Source organism: Aptenodytes patagonicus, chromosome 7 (genome assembly GCF_965638725.1).
Source record: "Aptenodytes patagonicus chromosome 7, bAptPat1.pri.cur, whole genome shotgun sequence".
NCBI classification, from domain to species: domain Eukaryota; kingdom Metazoa; phylum Chordata; class Aves; order Sphenisciformes; family Spheniscidae; genus Aptenodytes; species Aptenodytes patagonicus.
Genome location: NC_134955.1, coordinates 66,562,375 through 66,579,830, shown reverse-complemented (window position 1 = coordinate 66,579,830; position 17,456 = coordinate 66,562,375). Strand labels below are relative to the sequence as shown.

General features: G+C 41.0%; 1 protein-coding gene across 2 annotated transcripts in view; it reads left to right on the top strand.

Moving 5' to 3' along the window:
- MNAT1 (MNAT1 component of CDK activating kinase) overlaps positions 1-17,456 on the top strand; it is a 129,104-nt gene that overhangs the window by 37,007 nt on the left and 74,641 nt on the right. For both annotated transcript variants that reach the window (XM_076345646.1, XM_076345647.1), the window contains 4 exons: positions 1,523-1,675; positions 3,385-3,458; positions 12,236-12,339; positions 17,301-17,441. In XM_076345646.1, the coding sequence (XP_076201761.1) occupies positions 1,523-1,675; positions 3,385-3,458; positions 12,236-12,339; positions 17,301-17,441 (472 nt within the window). The remainder of the gene's footprint in view (positions 1-1,522; positions 1,676-3,384; positions 3,459-12,235; positions 12,340-17,300; positions 17,442-17,456) is intronic.

The following is a 17,456-nucleotide window of genomic DNA, read 5'->3' as shown; positions in this document are numbered from 1 at the left end:
GGAGGAAGGAGAGAACCCTTTCCCTGCCTTGCCTTCTCTCTTGCATTTAGTGTTGCTTCTCTCATAGCGGTGAGCTAAATTATTTTCATAAAGAAGTATACTTCTTGAGTTGATGTCCCAGTAACTTCTGAATTTCAGGCCTAGTGTGCTAAAAGGTTTGATCTTTCCCTTCCCAGATAAATTGTATTTAAATGTGCTTGGTTTTCTAACTAAAGGAATTCTGGAGCATGAAAATGTCCAAGTAAATTCAAGGTTTGCTCTTTAACATTGGCAGCTGCTGTGCAAGATGCACTTTGAAACTGTAGTTCTACTTGTGTTAACAAAAAAATTGCTCTGATTATTATTTTTTTTTTAATTGTAAGATACAATTGCATTTGTTTTGCACTTTCTAATCTTGAAAACAGAAGCTGGGTAAAACTGGTCGGCTCTAGCCAGCTCTGCCTCTCTAAGTACTGGAACCAGTTTAGTTGGGGGTGGGTCAGCAGAGTGCAAGCTTTGTTTGAGAACCTTCACAACCATGTCAGTATTGCTACTCTTAACTTGTCTAGCTTTTGTGCTGGGTTTGTGAAGGTACAATACAGCTTAGCCCTTAATGTACAACTGTTTTGGCTTCAATATAGCAAAGCTATAAATAGACACCCCCTTGCCTCCCCAGCAGTAGGAAATGACTGCAGCAGGTGGTGTCCTCTGCTAGAAATTTGCACATTATTAGTACCCAAGTACTTTTTTTAAAATTGGCTTTCTTGTTGTGTGTTCTTGCTTCATTAAATGCCAACTGACTGGTCAGCAAGCATCTTGTTAAAATCTGAAATCCTCATTAAGACAAAAGAAATAAAACCAGAAAGGTATTTTTGGTTTATTTCTGTGCAGCCTCTGTGTAAAGTATATTTTGTGTGCAATTTTAAAAGTATTAACAGAAGGCACAGGAGAGCTGCATAATGCTGGTTGCTGGTTAAAATGGTATTTCGATTCTTTTAGCTGTGTTGGGCTGGAGTTTAGCACAGGTTTATTATAGCAGTTCCTCCATAGTAGTACTGGTAGATGCTTGGAAGGCTGTGGGCAAGATTTGTATCCCTGCTTGTGCTGAATAATACCTTGCACTGTGAATGGCATCAGGAAAATAAATGGGGCTTTTTGTGCAGCAAGGTAGTGCTTAGAGTAAATAAGGATATTGCAGTCTGGTCCACACGAAATGAGTTTGATGGTGTCAATAAACAAGCTTCCCCTTGACACAAACCCCATCATTGTGTTTGGATTAACTTTCAGTCTCAGCAAAGAGGCCGAGTTGTTTGGGCAGGGAGAATAAATGCATTTGTGCTGCTGAGATTGTTTCCTTTCAGCCATGGTGGAGAGCCCTTGCCTCCTTGCCACTGTTGGGTGCTGAAGAAATAGTGAAATCCAGGGGAGATGCACTGTGTCCTTATAGTGTGTGTGTTTAAACAACAAAAAAAGGGGGACAGTCCTGTGTCTCAATTACTGTTTAACATGCATCTGCCTTTATACCCCTTCCTTTCTCCCGCAGGTGCGAGAGCTGTGTGGAACTGCTGTTTGTGAGAGGGGCTGGGAATTGCCAGGAGTGTGATACCCCTCTGCGGAAGAGTAACTTCAGGGTACAGCTCTTTGAGGACCCTGCCGTTGACAAGGAAGTGGAAATTCGGAAGAAAGTGCTGAAAATGTGAGTGTCACCAGTTAAATAACAAAAGGTGGATGTATTTCATGGATCACCATTTGAAAAAAAAAAAAAAAAAAAAAAAAGACTTGCTCCTCCAGTAGTACAGAGGAGAGAATTTTTTTTTTTTTAAAGTGACAACTGATAAAACTTGACTCTGTTTAACGTGGAGGGATTTCAGAGAATCTGATTTTATGCAACAACTGAGGGCTGAATTCTCAATTAAGCCTTGAGGGATTCTTGCTTAGCATTAGAAAACGTTGGGTGTTTCTATGTGTCCTCCTTTGGCAAAGACTTGCCTCCTAAATGGAGACGATTAGATATTGAGACAGCTGCTTTCCCTTTGAGGGTGTGAACATGGGAGTGGGCCAAGAAACAGGACCTTGATTGTTTTGTTCCCTGGGGACCAGTTCTGAGAGTTGAAGGCCAGATCCCTTCAAAATGAAAATGGACAAAAGAGAAGCTATGTTCACATTGTTTTCTACTTCACACAGCAATTGTTAGTGAAAATGCTTCCTTACAAGCCTTGTGTTACTAGTCTGTCATGCAGATTTGAGAGCTCTTGGAATTGAGATGAATGAGGTCTAAAATTGCATCTCACTCCTTGTGGCCAAGAAACAACATTTTATAAGGAAAATAAGCGAGCCAGTTGATATTTTGGTAGAAGAGGGTCTGATGGAATGTAACAAACCTGGAGAGAGTTGTGTGTGCAAAAACGAACGTACAGGTAAATTGTAAGCCTGGCAGCTTTTATCTAAGACTTAGTACAATACTAAATGAATCATATGATGTTGCTGAGATGTGGGGAAATTGCGTCGTTGAATACCAAGGTGCTGATGTGGAAAGTAGTAATAATTTTGATGTTTGATTATAAAGCCTACGGAAGTTAACAAAAGTCAAACTAGAATGAAGTCAACTTAATTGACTAAACACGGAATGAAGTGTAGTTAGAACAGAAAACATTGTAAAATGCTTGGCCCACTTGGATTTGCCAGATTAGTTTTTGGTAGGCAGAAAAAATGTCCCCAAATTGGAATTTGGCCTGAGTTCTCGGGATTAGATTTTTATACTCCTGGGTGTCATGTATCTTGGTCCACAGAGCAGGCAGAATCTCAGCTTTGTATTTTCTTGGGAAGAAAGCCTGCATGTCTTGACTTTCAGAGGCTGTCCATGTTCTAGCCAGTTGTCTCTTCATCTTTTTACTTTTTCCAGCTATCAAGGGTTGGATAAGTGAGTTCTGGAATGGTCTATTGATATGAAATAAGATAATTGTGTGGCATTTTCAGTTTGCTGCTGACATATGCTTTCTGTTGTTGGCACAAAGCCAAACTCCCTTTTCTGGTAACTTCTAGAAAAACTTTTCTTGTGGGTGTTACTGTTGTCTCTGCCTGTGTTAACAGGTTTCTCATGCTGAAGAGCTGTCTTGGAATTAGTATATCCTAGCTAGCTGCTGCTGTTTACCTGTTACCCTGGAAAAGGAATTGGCAAACAGTAGGCAAAGATAGCACTGATTTATGCCAGGCTGGCTCCTTTCCTTTGGAACAAGCACTTCTGTCTCCTTTTAAAGATTCTGTACGTTGGGTCAGTTGTGGGAGCTGCAAAGCACATAGTTGATAAAACGAGGTCAATACTTAATACGCTTGCAGCAAGAGCCTTGTTGAATTGAAATTGTATCTTTGTGTGTTATATAAATACTTGTTTTTCTTCTCTCAAAGATACAATAAAAGAGAGGATGACTTTCCCAGTCTAAGTGAATATAATGATTTCCTGGAAGAAATAGAAGAAATTGGTAAGTCTTAATGCTTGCTTTTTTGATGTGCTGTGCTCATGAGCCCATAGGCTTTTATCTTCTGACTCAGCTGCCTACGAGAATGTCTAAGTTGAGTTTCTGTAATAGGATTTATCATAGTATCAGATGTTTATCTAATTACTTTTTTTCTGTACGTTTTTAATCATATTTGCTGAACTGTAGGACATCGTTAAGTAAAACATTTTGTCTGTCAGAGGAAAAACATGATTCAAAGAGGAAGTAGTACTTTATAGCTGGAAAAGAAAGGCTTGCAGGGGACTGTTGGTGCTGCACTGGGAAAGATTAAACAAAGAGAGGAGAAATTGAAATTTTCATTATATGCCTCCATTAGCTTTATCTACCATGACAGAAGCCATATGGTGTCTTTCATCATTTTTGCTTCTGCAAGTACAGTAGTTGAAGCTGCTTTGAAGCTGATGACCTTACATACCACTGTGGTAGCATTTTATGTTGCTTTGCAGAAGGTGGTGGTTTAGGAACAGACATTGATTTCTTTCTCTTTGGATTAGTTGAAGCAGAACTTTGCCCTTTGGGAAGGGACTATGTTATCAACAGAGTTTATTTTCTTCTTAGTTAGGGTGACTTGTGATTTATGGTGGAGTGATGGATTTTGCTTAGAAAAACAAGGATGTGTTCAAAGGAGTGACTCTTAAGTGGTTTGTTTCTTGGGTTTTATGAGCTTCTGAGGCTTTTCTTTTTTTTGTCCTGGAGGAAGAAGAGATGGGTTAGAACATGCAGGAGGGGCAGTGAATGCGATTTGAAGGAAAACATGGAGATGCTACTTCCCTTCAGTTTCTCAAAGGAGCCCTTGCTCCTCTTTGCACTGTGGTGTTTTGTAGAAATGTATCCAGTACGCTTACTGCTGTGAGTAATATATCGTGTTTTTGTTGGCATTAGAAGGCTGAGGCTGGAGAGCTAAATCGCGTGGCTGGGAAACACCAGGCACACTCATACGGGTCCAGATATTTGGAGGAGACGATGTGGGTGTAGTTCTGTTTGTATATTTTTTTGAATGGTGCGGGGGAAGGAGGGAATGAGTAGAAAGAATGGTTGCATCTTAGCCAGAGGATCCTGGAAGAATCTGTGTGCTTGTGGAAAGGAAAACTTGCTTTTTATTTATGTAGCATTAAATACAGGTTTCCTACACTGCTGTTACAGGGGTTTTCGGCATCTGCAACAAGGGAGTTGAAGTTTTGCCTGAAGTTGCCTGAATCTCATCAATTTCTGCAGAATGTTATGATTCTCCAGCTCTTGGGATTAGGTTGTTAAATTTCAAATGGTTCCAGAGCCTGCACTGGTAACTTGGTTTAGAAGCAACAGAGTTCATGGCTGGTCTTCATAACCTTGTGAAGAAGAGTGAATTTGTCTGTAATTGTGCTGGTCCTGCAAATGTATAACGTAGACGCCTAATAGATAAAGTTGTTAGGAATTGGAGTTATTTGCCCAAAAGGGACACCTAAAATACTAAAAGGAATAGAAAGTACGACTACCTCCTAATTTCTTCGTGTAGCAGCCAGGGTGAGGAGAGGAAAGAAGGGGTGCAGTCAGAAGGCTCTTAATTTTCACCATTGAAGGGGTTATTTATGATCTTCTAACTTTAGGCAGATCCAGAAGCTGGAGGGCTGGTTAGATTCAAGAGCAACACCTTGGGTAAGAATTCAAGCCCAGTTCTCCTTTCCCTGGTGACAAAGCTCCTTGCACATATCTTGCTTTCAAACTTAGTAGATTGTTCCTGTCTCCCCAAGCCCTTCCCTGCCAGCACTCCTGGGCAGAGTTCTCCACCTGACAGTTGTCTGGTATGTAGCGGTAGTGTGAATTCTTCCAGTGTTTTTGCTGTGCGTGTTGTGTGCAGCATGGCTGAACAATGTGTTAAAGGTGTCTTCAACTCTGGTTACTTCACATTTTGCTGCTGAGAGTAGTTATTTCATTTTTTTGTGTGCATGTGAATTCCCTGTTCGCTTGTGCATGTGGAAAAACTAGGCTGCAAGAAGGGAAAGAAAGGGTGTAGTCATGCAGAGCAAAGTTTTTTGCCTTGTGGGGCCAATGTACAGCAGGCTGGCAGTAGCTCGTGGTGGTTGTTCAAGCTGCCAGGTTAGGAAGCTAGGGAGCCAGAGAGCTAGATTCCCCCTTTCTCCCACTGCTCCAAATTTTCAGTTTTTCTGCGGGAAGGTCACAGTGCAGCTTTACCCTGTTTTCTTTTTGCTGGTAAGTTTAGTTTTCTAAGTTGTTGGGAGGGATTAAATGAAGTAGTTGCTTGGCAGAGGCAAAACGTAAACATCCTGTATAAGTATACTTCATGTGACCCTGGCACAATTCTGATAGTTTTTCCAAATGTTTCAGGTAGGTCAGCTCCAACATTTGCAGCAATTGCACTGTCTTATTCCATTGGTGTGATATATGACCCCACTTGAAACACATTTTCCCCCTTCATATCAGGATTGTTATACCTACAGACTTTTTCTATTTAAAGAAAAGAGTTGGGCGGCACAGCAAAAGTGTGAGAGGGGAAGGTCAAACAAACATTAGGGTAGTCACCTTTTAAGATTCCTTTTATAAAAAACACATTTTTGAAGCGGTTTAGATTGTAGCCACTAAATAATGCTTTGGGCTAAAATGTGTTATACAAGGCTCTAAATAGAAACCACATTTTAAAGCAAGTTTTCCCCAGAAGAAAAATCAGTTGGACAATTTGAGAACATTGTAAACACAGTTTGTTGTCATTAACACTAGGAAGAAAAATGAAGTGAAAGGGTTAAAACCTGCGTTTGGGAAATGTGTGGACAACATCTATCGGAATAAGTCAGGTCGATGCCTGTATGATGAGAGGGGCAAGGTTAAAGCTTAGGATGTTGTTATAAGTTTACAATCTCTGGACACCGTGCAAATGTTGCTCGCTCTTTCTACAAGGTTTTCTTCTTCCCCCAAGATTTTCTTCTTCCCCAGAGTATCTCCGTAGCTAGTTTTTAAAAACCCGGTGTGTAAGCTCTCCAGAGCAGGGCCCGCCTCCTAGCATGTGTATACACACTGCCTGGCACCATTCTCCTGATACCTGAATTGAGGCCTCTAGGCATTACCGCAACACAATTGTTAATAGTAATTATTGCTTTTAAAAAACATTCAGTACATTCAACTTGGAAGGAGACTACTGTATTTGTGCCCTTTGGATTCCTGTATCTCGTTACTCCTCTAAGACTTTATGCAATACCAGCTGCCTAGTGACTTGTCTTGCTCAGAATGTTTATCTCACAAGTGATCTTTGGATAGAAAGGATTTTGGTATCTATGATCACTTGTGGGTTCTGTTGTTTATTATTTTGTGGTTTTTTTTCCTCTGTGTGTGTGCATGAGGATGGCATTGCTGGTCCTGACAATGGGAATAACCCAACTGGAAACTGGGCTGCTTTATCAAAGATCCATTTCAGTTATCTCATCTGAACAAAGATTTCAGTACCACACTGTTCCAGCCAAAATGATCTTTCTTAGACCGATGGGGCTGAGTGATTTCAATCATTTATTACTATGCTAAGGTATTTTTCTGGAAAATTATTGTCCCAATAAAAGACAACTGAGGATAAACAGAAATAATTATTAATACCTAACTAGATTTTTCTGGCTTAGCTGTGGGTTTTCTTTTGTTCCTGATAATTATTTTGTTACAATCACAGAAATGTTGGTTGGAAGGGACCTGTTAAGTTCTGTTTCATCTTTTCTCCCCCTCACCCCACTCCTACCCCTCTTAAAAGTACAGGGGCAGAGATTGGCCCAGGCATCGAAAGCACCAACAGAAGGTGCCGCAGTAGCTTTGGACTCCCCGGCCAGACTGAGGATGTGGTTGTGTCTCCGTTCATAGCACTCTGCCCAAAGCAGTTGCTCTTCTGCCATTCCTGGTCTCTAGCTGGTGATTTATGAAGATGATGATCAAGGAGTTGTTTGTAGCAGGGTAGGAGGAATATTGTTTATAACAAACTAATACTTACTAATTTAAAAATTTTCAGCGGGCTTATATCAGCAATGCAGATCAAACACTGTCATCAGAGTAATCGTCTCCTGTCTTGCCAGACAGAGAGGGAGTGTTCCTAATAGTTGAATAGCAAATATTTTTACGTGGTAACATTATTGTCTCTTAAGGAACTAGGAGGAGAAGTCTCAAAAAATTTGCAGTATCTCGGACTAAACCAGGGAGATTTTGATGGACTTGAAGTCCTGCAGTGGAGTGACATTCATTCATACTACTGTGACTCTGGACAAGTTATTGTGCCATATAATTAAGATTTTTGTCTCATTTTCTTTTTTCTTTTATAACTAGGAAAATATTTTTCCATTTGTTGTAGAATTGCATAATGAATGTTGTTGTTTTGAAAAGCAGCGAAAGTCTCCCTGTAAAGTCTGAATTTCAGAAGTAGGGAGTTTTACCTAAATAGAATGAAATGTTTCAGAAAAACACAATAGTCTTCCTGTTATACCTCAACAGATGTCTCAAGGCAAGTCATTTTATAAACCAACCAATGTGAGATGGATAAGTAGATAAATAATTGTTGCATACAAAACAGCTTCTGTTTCTTTTCCCTGAAGGGTTTTAGGCCTCTTATATCGGCTTATGCTATATTTCAACATGGACAAAAATAAGTCTGGCTTCTCTTTGAAACCTTTTCAAACTAGCCATCTGCTTTGCCAGTCATATTCAGATCTATACCGATATTTTTTTCAGGGTAGGTGTAGCATATGATTTAGATTTTTTTTTTTTTTAACTCTTTCTGGTTCTTCTAGTTTTATAATTTGTTTTGTTGTATTTTTTAAAAAGGGAACATTTGCTAGAATTATATTTAAAATAATTTTCTGGCAAAACTCAAAGCAGACCAAATAAAAAAAAAAATACTGCGTAGTCCTAGCTATGTAAAAGGTAGGATGTTGAGTATTAGTAGTGACTGTTCTTTGATTTGATACGTGTTGGTTTTTAAATGCCATGTAACTTGTGGAGGGGACAAGGGAGAAGAGAAAGAAATAATCTCTTAATTATTTTTTTGTGGCCTAGTGCCCCTTATGAAATGGACTTGTCAGCTGAATTTGTATTCTCTCAATATTGATGAAAAGACATTTGAAGCTCGTGAAAAATATGTTGGAAGATGTTTTGGCTGGCTGGTTGGCCACTGATAACCATGCAATGTCAAAAAGCATCGTTTGTTTCGCTGCTAGGGTGTTTATTGCAGGAGGGAAGATACTCTTTTCATTTATTAAAGGACAACTGTTGACACTGATGTTGATATAGAGACATCCAGGTCTTAACACTTGCAACAAAATGTAGCTCTTCAGTATTTTAAGTCTTGAAATGTGGACAACTGACTGTTGAGGGACAGATGCTTAGGACCAAGATAATGTTCCTCTTCAATGACTATGAATCAGTATTCAGTGGGAGAAATCTGCTCTGGCCTTTGAGGGTGCTGGAAGTATGAATCTTTCTGATTGCTGGTGTCCTACCATATCCTCAAGTGACAGAGAAGAGCAAGACTGACAGAGCAGAATCAGCATGGTATGAGCAGATCTGACCGTTGAGAGGGTTTTACCTGTGGTTTGGTTCCAGCCACAGCAGGAAAACAGAAGGGGAAATAAACCATCTTTCACCTTGCTGCGAGCAGAGCAGTGGGCGTTTAAGGTGGCTATGCAGGTGGATATTGAAGATTTCTTAAACATTGATGCAGAAACATCTCTCTTACATGGAAATGTTACTTGATATCAAGTAGCAAAATAAACCCACTTTTTTAAGTAGTTCTAAATAAAGGCAGGCATCTGCATATGTCTAAAATTTGCCTACTTGCCCCAGTATGAGTTTTAAATCTTACGGTTTTTGTTTTACAAACCTGGGTTGTGACTAGTTGAACCTATTAAAGATAACCGAGAAAGGAGGGGAAAAAACCCCAAACCTTGAACGTTTCAAGCAGCAATAGTTGCAAAACCTAGATCATCAGCTTGTTGCTGGATTATTTTTAGAGAAATACCCAAGATGTTCAGGAGCCTAAAGGCATTTGGCATCTCATCTTGCTCCTCCTCTTGCACCTGAAGGTGGCATCTGGGCATCCTGCTAGCACAGCATGTCTCATGCTATTTCTTTCTTATGTCGTCATTGAAGAGTTTAGAGAGCTGGTGTGTGGATTTAAGTTGTAGGAAGTGCTGACATTCCTATGCAGCTGCTGTCATTGCAGAGCCCTGGTCTGATTGTATGCCAGCATTTTCACATGACAATTCTTCTCTGCTGTAATACTCAAATATTAAGCTGCTTGTCAGCTGGGAACTGTAGGCTGGAATTTTGGAGGTCAAATCTCCATTAAAATATGAAAAATTTAGACTAAAATAATGTGTTCTACTAAGGAAACGTTGCTACAACCAGAAGATGCATGTTTGTCACAATAGGAAATTGGAAAATGTTGTTATGCCTTTTGGAGGGAAAAAAATAAATACATTTAAAATGGGTAACTTGCTTCCAAAAACCAAGGAGCTGAACTTTGAATGGCTTGTTTGGGTTATAGCAGTGCCCAGAAGTTCCACCTGAGATGAGATCAAGACTATGGAGATAGGTGCTGCATGTAGCTGTAGTACGGAGATACAGCAGACTATGTATAGGAGAAAGGAAGCTTTATTCCCCTACTCCCGGTTCTTACCGGTGGGAGACCTCCAGTATAATGCCCAGCAGGAACAGTAGCAAAGTTGGAAATTGAACTCGGGTGTTGATTCCCAATCAAATGCTTAAACCACAAAACCAGCCTCCACCTCAGATCTTCCTTCTGAAGTGGGGGTGGAATAGTTCAGCTGATTTAGGAGCCAGGCTGAATTAAAATGTCAGTCCTCTTGATACTGCTCATTATTTGGAAAAGGGGTGTGTGTGGAATAAATAAGCATTTTGTTTGTTTGCTTAAGGGTAGGAATTTCTTCAGCTGTATCTTGCCCTAGCCCTTTTTGTTGCAGTTCAAGGAAGGACTGAATACTTTTGATAAGAGTAAGATGATGTGGTGGTTCAGTACTCCTGGAAAGAGAGTATTCCTATTTCCATCTGTACACTTTTATTACTTCCCTTGTGCCATGTCTGGCACTTGTCCGGCCCCTTTGTTGAGCCAGTTCATGTTACTGGAGGGTTTCTGTTGACACTGCAAAGCATCCAGGGAGTCGTGGAGTCAGAGCAGGGGAAAGGGTGTCCTGTGCCTGGGAAGAGGGACGTAAGAGCAGGACTGCCCCTTTTTGGCAGGAGTGAGCTGCTATACAGCTGGCTTTGTAGGACTGAGCTGTATCCCACAATTCTAGCATTTTGGGCCTTCCCTGCTTTCTTTTTCTCATTTGCTCCCTGCTTTGATTTCTTGCTGTTTCCTTTGCTCTCAACTGGTTTGCCAGTCTAGGCTATTCATGGTTTGGTTTACCTAGAATCCTCCTAAAGCTCATTTCTGCCATGTTACCTGTGGAGAGGATGAAAGAAGGGATATAATCTTTACCAAACTGAGATGTGTGCTATGCTGATGAGTAACAACAGACTTCATGCTTCTTCCTTCTGTTTCTCTCTAGCAGCCTTACTTACACAAATGACTTGGCAGTGGTGCATGTGCCCAGGGTTCATTTGGCCCTAGTCGCTTGAGAACCTAGGAGGAGAGAACTGAACCAAAATCTTCCAAGTCCTGTGCTGGCATTTCCACTAGAACCTCCTTCCCTTCCTCGGGGTTTGACTTAGCGCAATCACTGTGCTGCTGTTTTCTTGCGAAGGATTTATCAATGGCAGTGCAAATTGCTGTGCTGCTCTTGTAAATTTACTGTAGCCATGTGACAAAGCTCTTTGAGGCTTTCAGTGCTGTACGTTGGCAGTCTTCAATAGCTTTAAGGCCATGGGCATGAGCCCAGCATCCACTCTGGATGGTGATCACCAAGCGACTTCCCAGTGATAATGGCTTTCAGTTGGAATTCACTTGACCCACAATTGAACCAGTGACCTAGAGGTGAAAGGCTCAGGCATTGTATCAAATTACTAATCATCCAAACCATCTACATCTTTCAAGCTGTTGATTATAGAAACTGTTCAATTTCTTGAGGTATCTTCTATGCCATGTGTAGATAATTGGGAATGTTGTGCTAAACTATGGAGCTTGCTGGCTGACCCTGCTTGCTCATAATTACGTGAGATATAGTCTGTCACTATCGAGAGACATCAAAAGAATGTCGCTTAACCTATTAATCTGGATGCATCTGCAGATTCCTTATAATAAAGGTAATTGTACATTGGTGCCTTTTAAGTTATCAAATGATCTGAAAATTTTTTGTGTACCTGAGAATTCGAACAGGCTCTGTAGTCTTTGTGCATTAGATACTCTAACGAAATGGAATGACTTAATTTCTAACCTTATCTTAATATATATGTTTAGTCTAATTTAATTTTATAGGAATCACTGTGTTCTTAGCTGTAACTGCTACTTGAAAAGGTCAATGTGTTACGAATAATATTATGATTATTCATGTGTATCATTATCAGTATCACAAAATAGGATGCAAAACTCAAATTTTCATCTCCTACATATGTATGAACCTAAAGGAACTCTGCTGGCTTCTGTTGAAGTTCGCAGTGATTTAGCAGACTGTGTCTTGCTTTACAGGGAATATTTAAATAAGTTCTGTTACTGCAATGTTTATATCTGGTGCTAGAAGGGGGAGAGAACATAAGAGTAGTATTTCTTTGTCATAGTCATGTGTGCCAACCTAATACTTTCTGTCTTTCTAATATTTATGCAGTATTTAACTTGACCAACAATGTGGATTTGGAGAACACCAAAAGGAAAATGGAACTGTACCAGAAGGATAACAAAGAAGTAATTCAGAAAAATAAGATAAAACTGGTTAGTTAACTTCTCTCCCCTACAATTTTTATTCATTAGTTAAAGAATGAAAGGATTTTTGAAGTGGAGTACTTTCTGTAATATCATAAAACAAGTCAAAGCTGAAGGCACTATGCAGATTTCACTTTGTATTCAAAAACCATAATATGCTCATATTCTGCAATACTGATATTTAGTGCTGCTTAAAGAGATTAAATTGATAGTTGAAATGTAGTTATGCTTTATTTTGGGAAGGGCTTAAAAAGAGGGACAGGCAGTAAAGTCTGCATCTAATACATCACCACCGCATGTGTGCTGGCAGCGTCGTTGGACAATATCCAGGAGAGACCAAGTTCAGCCCTATACCAGGACAATCATTCCTTTCTCATCCGAAGGAAAAAAGGAATCCAGACACAGACATTATGAAGCTCCCAGGAGAGGGTTGTAAAATTGAGGGAAAGCACAGGTCTGGTTTATACAAAATTTAAAATGAAAGATGTTGAAACAAACATTAAAACTTTTTTGTTCAAGAGCTGATAATAACATCAGGAGTATTGTATACAAGATCTGTATGCAAAACACGTGGTTCTTTGAAGATTTATTAGTTTAAAATATGGCTCAGATATAATTTTGTTCTTTAAAAATAAACTTGCAAGCATTTCTTTCTGTAAGAAAAGTTTAATCTGTTAAATATTTTTTCAGTATAAAAATACACATTGTTATCAGTTCTTGAAGGAAAATGTCTGCCCAGAGTGTGACATAACAAGGTTTTATGTTTGTATTCCAGTTGCACTAAGGACTTGCTTTCAAATCAGTAGGGGTGAAATCTTCACTCCCCTGAAGTCTGTGGCAAAACTCCCAGTGATTTCTTTAGCTCTAGGATTTCACAGGAGGAGATTGGAATCTGAAAAATGTTTGTTTGAACCTCTTCCTTTTAAAGGCAAGGAAATTTCCCTAGGGGTCCATCTCTGATCTGTTATCCTGTCTCTGACACTGTGCAATAACCTATGCTTCAGAGCTTGAAGAGACCTGCCAAATCTTTGGCTACATGTCTTATTTTACAATGTAGGTGCAACCTCTAGGGTCACCATGAGAATAGTGTGCTTTGCCTGCAGCCCACCTTCCGTTCATGTACGTGATTCGCAGACAGCCTGTGCACTAGCTGTGTGATCATATCAAGCAGCACAATACTTTGTACCCACCCAAGCCCCCTGGGCCTTCTGTTTTCTGTACTGCATGGTCTTGCTGTGCTAGAGGCTGTCTGGTGGAAGCTGGACAAGCCTGTGTGAATCCAGACTTACTGGAGATCTGGAGACATTTCTTTTTTATTTCTTTTTCAACAATTGAAACATAATAATAGACTTGATGCAGTTGCTATTACAAAAACTGCATGATCTTGCCCATAAATTTACCCCTCTCCCAAAAGCTGAAAGGGTGCTTTCTCTCTCTAGCTCTTTTTGGCAGGTTTTGGAATGTCTTTACTCCTTAAATGGTAAAAGGTGTCCTAATTTCTCACCTAAACTTCTTATGGCCAGTCATTGTGCCTTCATTCTTGGACTGACATAAATTTTTCTGACGATTGTAATAGTTTACTTCTGAGGAATATAGATATTCTCTGTCCCTCTTGGTGTTTTTGTTACCCTTCACCTGTTCCAGTTTGAATTTGTGTTTGGCAGGCAGAAGGGACCAGAGTTGAATGCAGTATTGTAGCTGAGATCTTAACAGCTCTTATAAAAGAACACTATTTTCCCATCTCTACTGGAAATATATTGAGATGCGTGATCCTAAGATGGTTCTTCTCCTGTAGCACTGTCATACAGGAGGTGCAGAATCAGTAGAATCATAGAATCGTAGAATCATTAAGGTTGGAAAAGACCTCTAAGATCATTGAGTCCAACCGTCAACCCAACACCACCATGCCCACTAAACCATGTCCCTAAGCGCCTCATCTACATGTCTTTTAAATACTTCCAGGGTTGGTGACTCAACCACATCCCTGGGCAGCCCGTTTCAATGCTTGACAACCCTTGTGGTGAGGAAATTTTTCCTAATATCCAATCTAAACCTCCCCTGGCACAACTTGAGGCCATTTCCTCTCGTCCTATCGCTTGTTCCTTGGGAGAAGAGACCGACCCCCACCTCGCTACAACCTCCTTTCAGGTAGTTGTAGAGAGCGATAAGGTCTCCCCTCAGCCTCCTCTTCTCCAGGCTAAACAACCCCAGTTCCCTCAGCTGCTCCTCAGAAGACTTGTTCTCCAGACCCCTCACCAGCCTCGTTGCCCTTCTCTGGACACACTCCAGCACCTTCATGTCTTTCCTGTAGTGAGGGGCCCAAAGCTGAACACAGTGTTCGAGGTGCGGCCTCACCAGTGCTGAGTACAGGGGGACAATCACTTCCCTCGTCCTGCTGGTCACAGTGTTTCTGATACAGGCCAGGATGCCATTGGCCTTCTTGGCCGCCTGGGCACACTGCCGGCTCATATGCAGCCAGCTGTCGACCAACACCCCCAGGTCCTTTTCCGACAGGCAGCTTTCCAGCCACTCTTCCCCTCTTCCCTGTAGCGCTGCATGGGGTTGTTGTGGCCGAAGTGCAGGACCCAGCACTTGGCCTTGTTGAACCTCATACAGTTGGCCTGGGCCCATCGATCCAGCCTGTCCAGGTCCCTCTGCAGAGCCTTCCTACCCTTGAGCAGATCAACACTCCCGCCCAACTTGGTGTCATCTGCAAACTTCCTGAGGGTGCACTCAATCCCCTCATCCAGATCATCTATAAAGATATTAAACAAGACCGGCCCCAGTACTGAGCCCTGGGGAACACCGCTCGTGACCGGCCGCCAACTGGATTTGACTCCATTCACCACAACTCTCTGGGCCCGGCTGTCCAGCCAGTTTTTGACCCAGCGCAGAGTACACCTGTCTAAGCCGTGAGCCGCCAGCTTCTCTAGGAGAATGCTGTGGGAGACGGTGTCAAAGGCCTTACTGAAGTCCAGGTAGACCACATCCACAGCCTTTCCCTCATCCACTAGGCGGGTCACCTGGTCATAGAAGGAGATCAGGTTGGTCAAGCAGGACCTGCCTCTCATGAACCCGTGCTGGCTGGGCCTGATCCCCTGGTTGTCCCGCTCATGCCTTGTGAGCGCCCTCAAGATGAACCGCTCCATAATCTTCCCCAGCACCGAGGTCAGGCTGACAGGCTTGTAGTTCCCCGGATCCTCCTTCTGGCCCTTCTTGTAGATGGGCGTCATCTTGAGTTTACTCCAGGCTTCACCGTGATCATCTTTATTTCTTTAGATGTTGGGACTGTGTCTAGATCATCTTTAAGCTTGACACAACCCTCACTGCCTATTGAGCTCGTTTCTGTTTTACTGTTTTGTTTGGTCTTCCTTTCAGAAAAAAATTGATCTGACTTGTGATAATTCTTCCTTTTTCCTGTAGTCTGATCTGGTTTAGGTTTGTATATCAGTTTACCTATTTCTGACTAATTTTTCTGGGCTGGTTCTTCAGGCTAGGTCTGTCAGCACTTCCCTACAACTTTTCTTCTGTTTCAGTGCAAATTCCAGGCAGTTTTTGCACATAAACTTGGAATAGGCTTGGAATGTCTTAAAGACCCTGAGCTCTTCAGTTCTGTTGACTGAACTAACTAGATCCCTTAATTCTCAGAAATAACCTCAATTAGCAACTTGGGGACTTTTTTGTTTGTTTCCTTCCTTTCATTGAATGCGAAGAGAATCCAGTTTCAGGTGGTCACTAGTTGGTGACCAGCTCTTTGCCAGTGTCACTGATGGTTACAAAATGAAAGCAGCTTCTGTTGGCTTGGTGGCAGGTGATGAGATCTGTCAGCTCTTGCATCCAGGAGTAACTGGGCCTCACTGAGACCCAGTGGCTTCATCTGCCTGGTAAAGGGATGTTTTTCAGCATATTCTGGCATATATCAGATTGCTATGCTTTATGATACAATTTTAGGTCTTTTTGTTACAAGAACAGATTTTACTAAGCTCTTGGCTGCAGTGTTTTGCTGAAACTGCTTCCATGGATTAATCATCCATTTAAGTTTTATAAAATTTTAATTATCTCTGCGTTTTTACTGAATCTCCCTTTGCTTTAGTATTTTTGGTGGGGAAGATTTGGAAAATGTTTTCTGTATGTTATTGTCCTATACCTTCTTACCACCAACTAACGTTCTTTTGATTCCCTCTTCTGTATAAAATTGTTTAGCTGTAATCCTTCCCCCCCTGTCTTTGAGCCCTCCTCTTTTTTCTTCCACTATGATTTTCAATAACAGATGACTTAATAGTTTACAGGTTAAAAAAGACTTCTACAGAAGTAAATCCTGAAACAAAAACTAGTCGCTATATACTAGTTATTTCTTTTTTTTCTTCTCTTGTGGCATATGACTTCAATCCAAGTTATAGGAAAAATTCCTCATTTTCTGGGAATGTGATGTTTTTTACAGTTCATGCTTAAATATGTTTTAGCTTATAAGCTTCTCCATTAATATTCACAGATTTGTAATTTCTTATTTTTCTTCTACACCACTGTTAAGAAGTACACAGTGTACTTTGCACACAGGATGCCGCTGATCAAGGGGGTGATCCGAAACAGTATTGTGGGATTATATTTTTGGTCACCCAGTTACATCACTTGAGAAGTAGGAAATGTGGGAGCAGAGAGGGGTGCTTTCATTTTTGACAATAGGTCTTCCTTACACCTTTACTCTTTCTCTAACATTTAAAGAGCCAAGATCCAAATGGTTACTTCTACTGCAAAAAGCAGCAAGGAAAAAATCTAACTTTGCACTGGACAATAAGGGGAGGTAGAATCATCATAACCACCTAAAAATTCTACCTAAAATTCTACCTTAAAAGGTAGAATTTGGCTGCATTCCCATTGCTTGGTCTGTTGTAGGTCCTTTGGTAGGCAGTAGAGCTGTGGGCAGGTTCTGTCCACCCAAGGACAGAGCTGATTTCTAATTTCCATTTCAGACACGGGAGCAGGAAGAGCTGGAGGAAGCTTTAGAGGTAGAGCGACAGGAAAATGAACAAAGGCGACTGCTCATACAGAAAGAAGAACAACTACAACAGATGATAAAAAGGAAGAATAAGCAGGCACTCTTGGATGATCTGGTGAGTAACAAAACC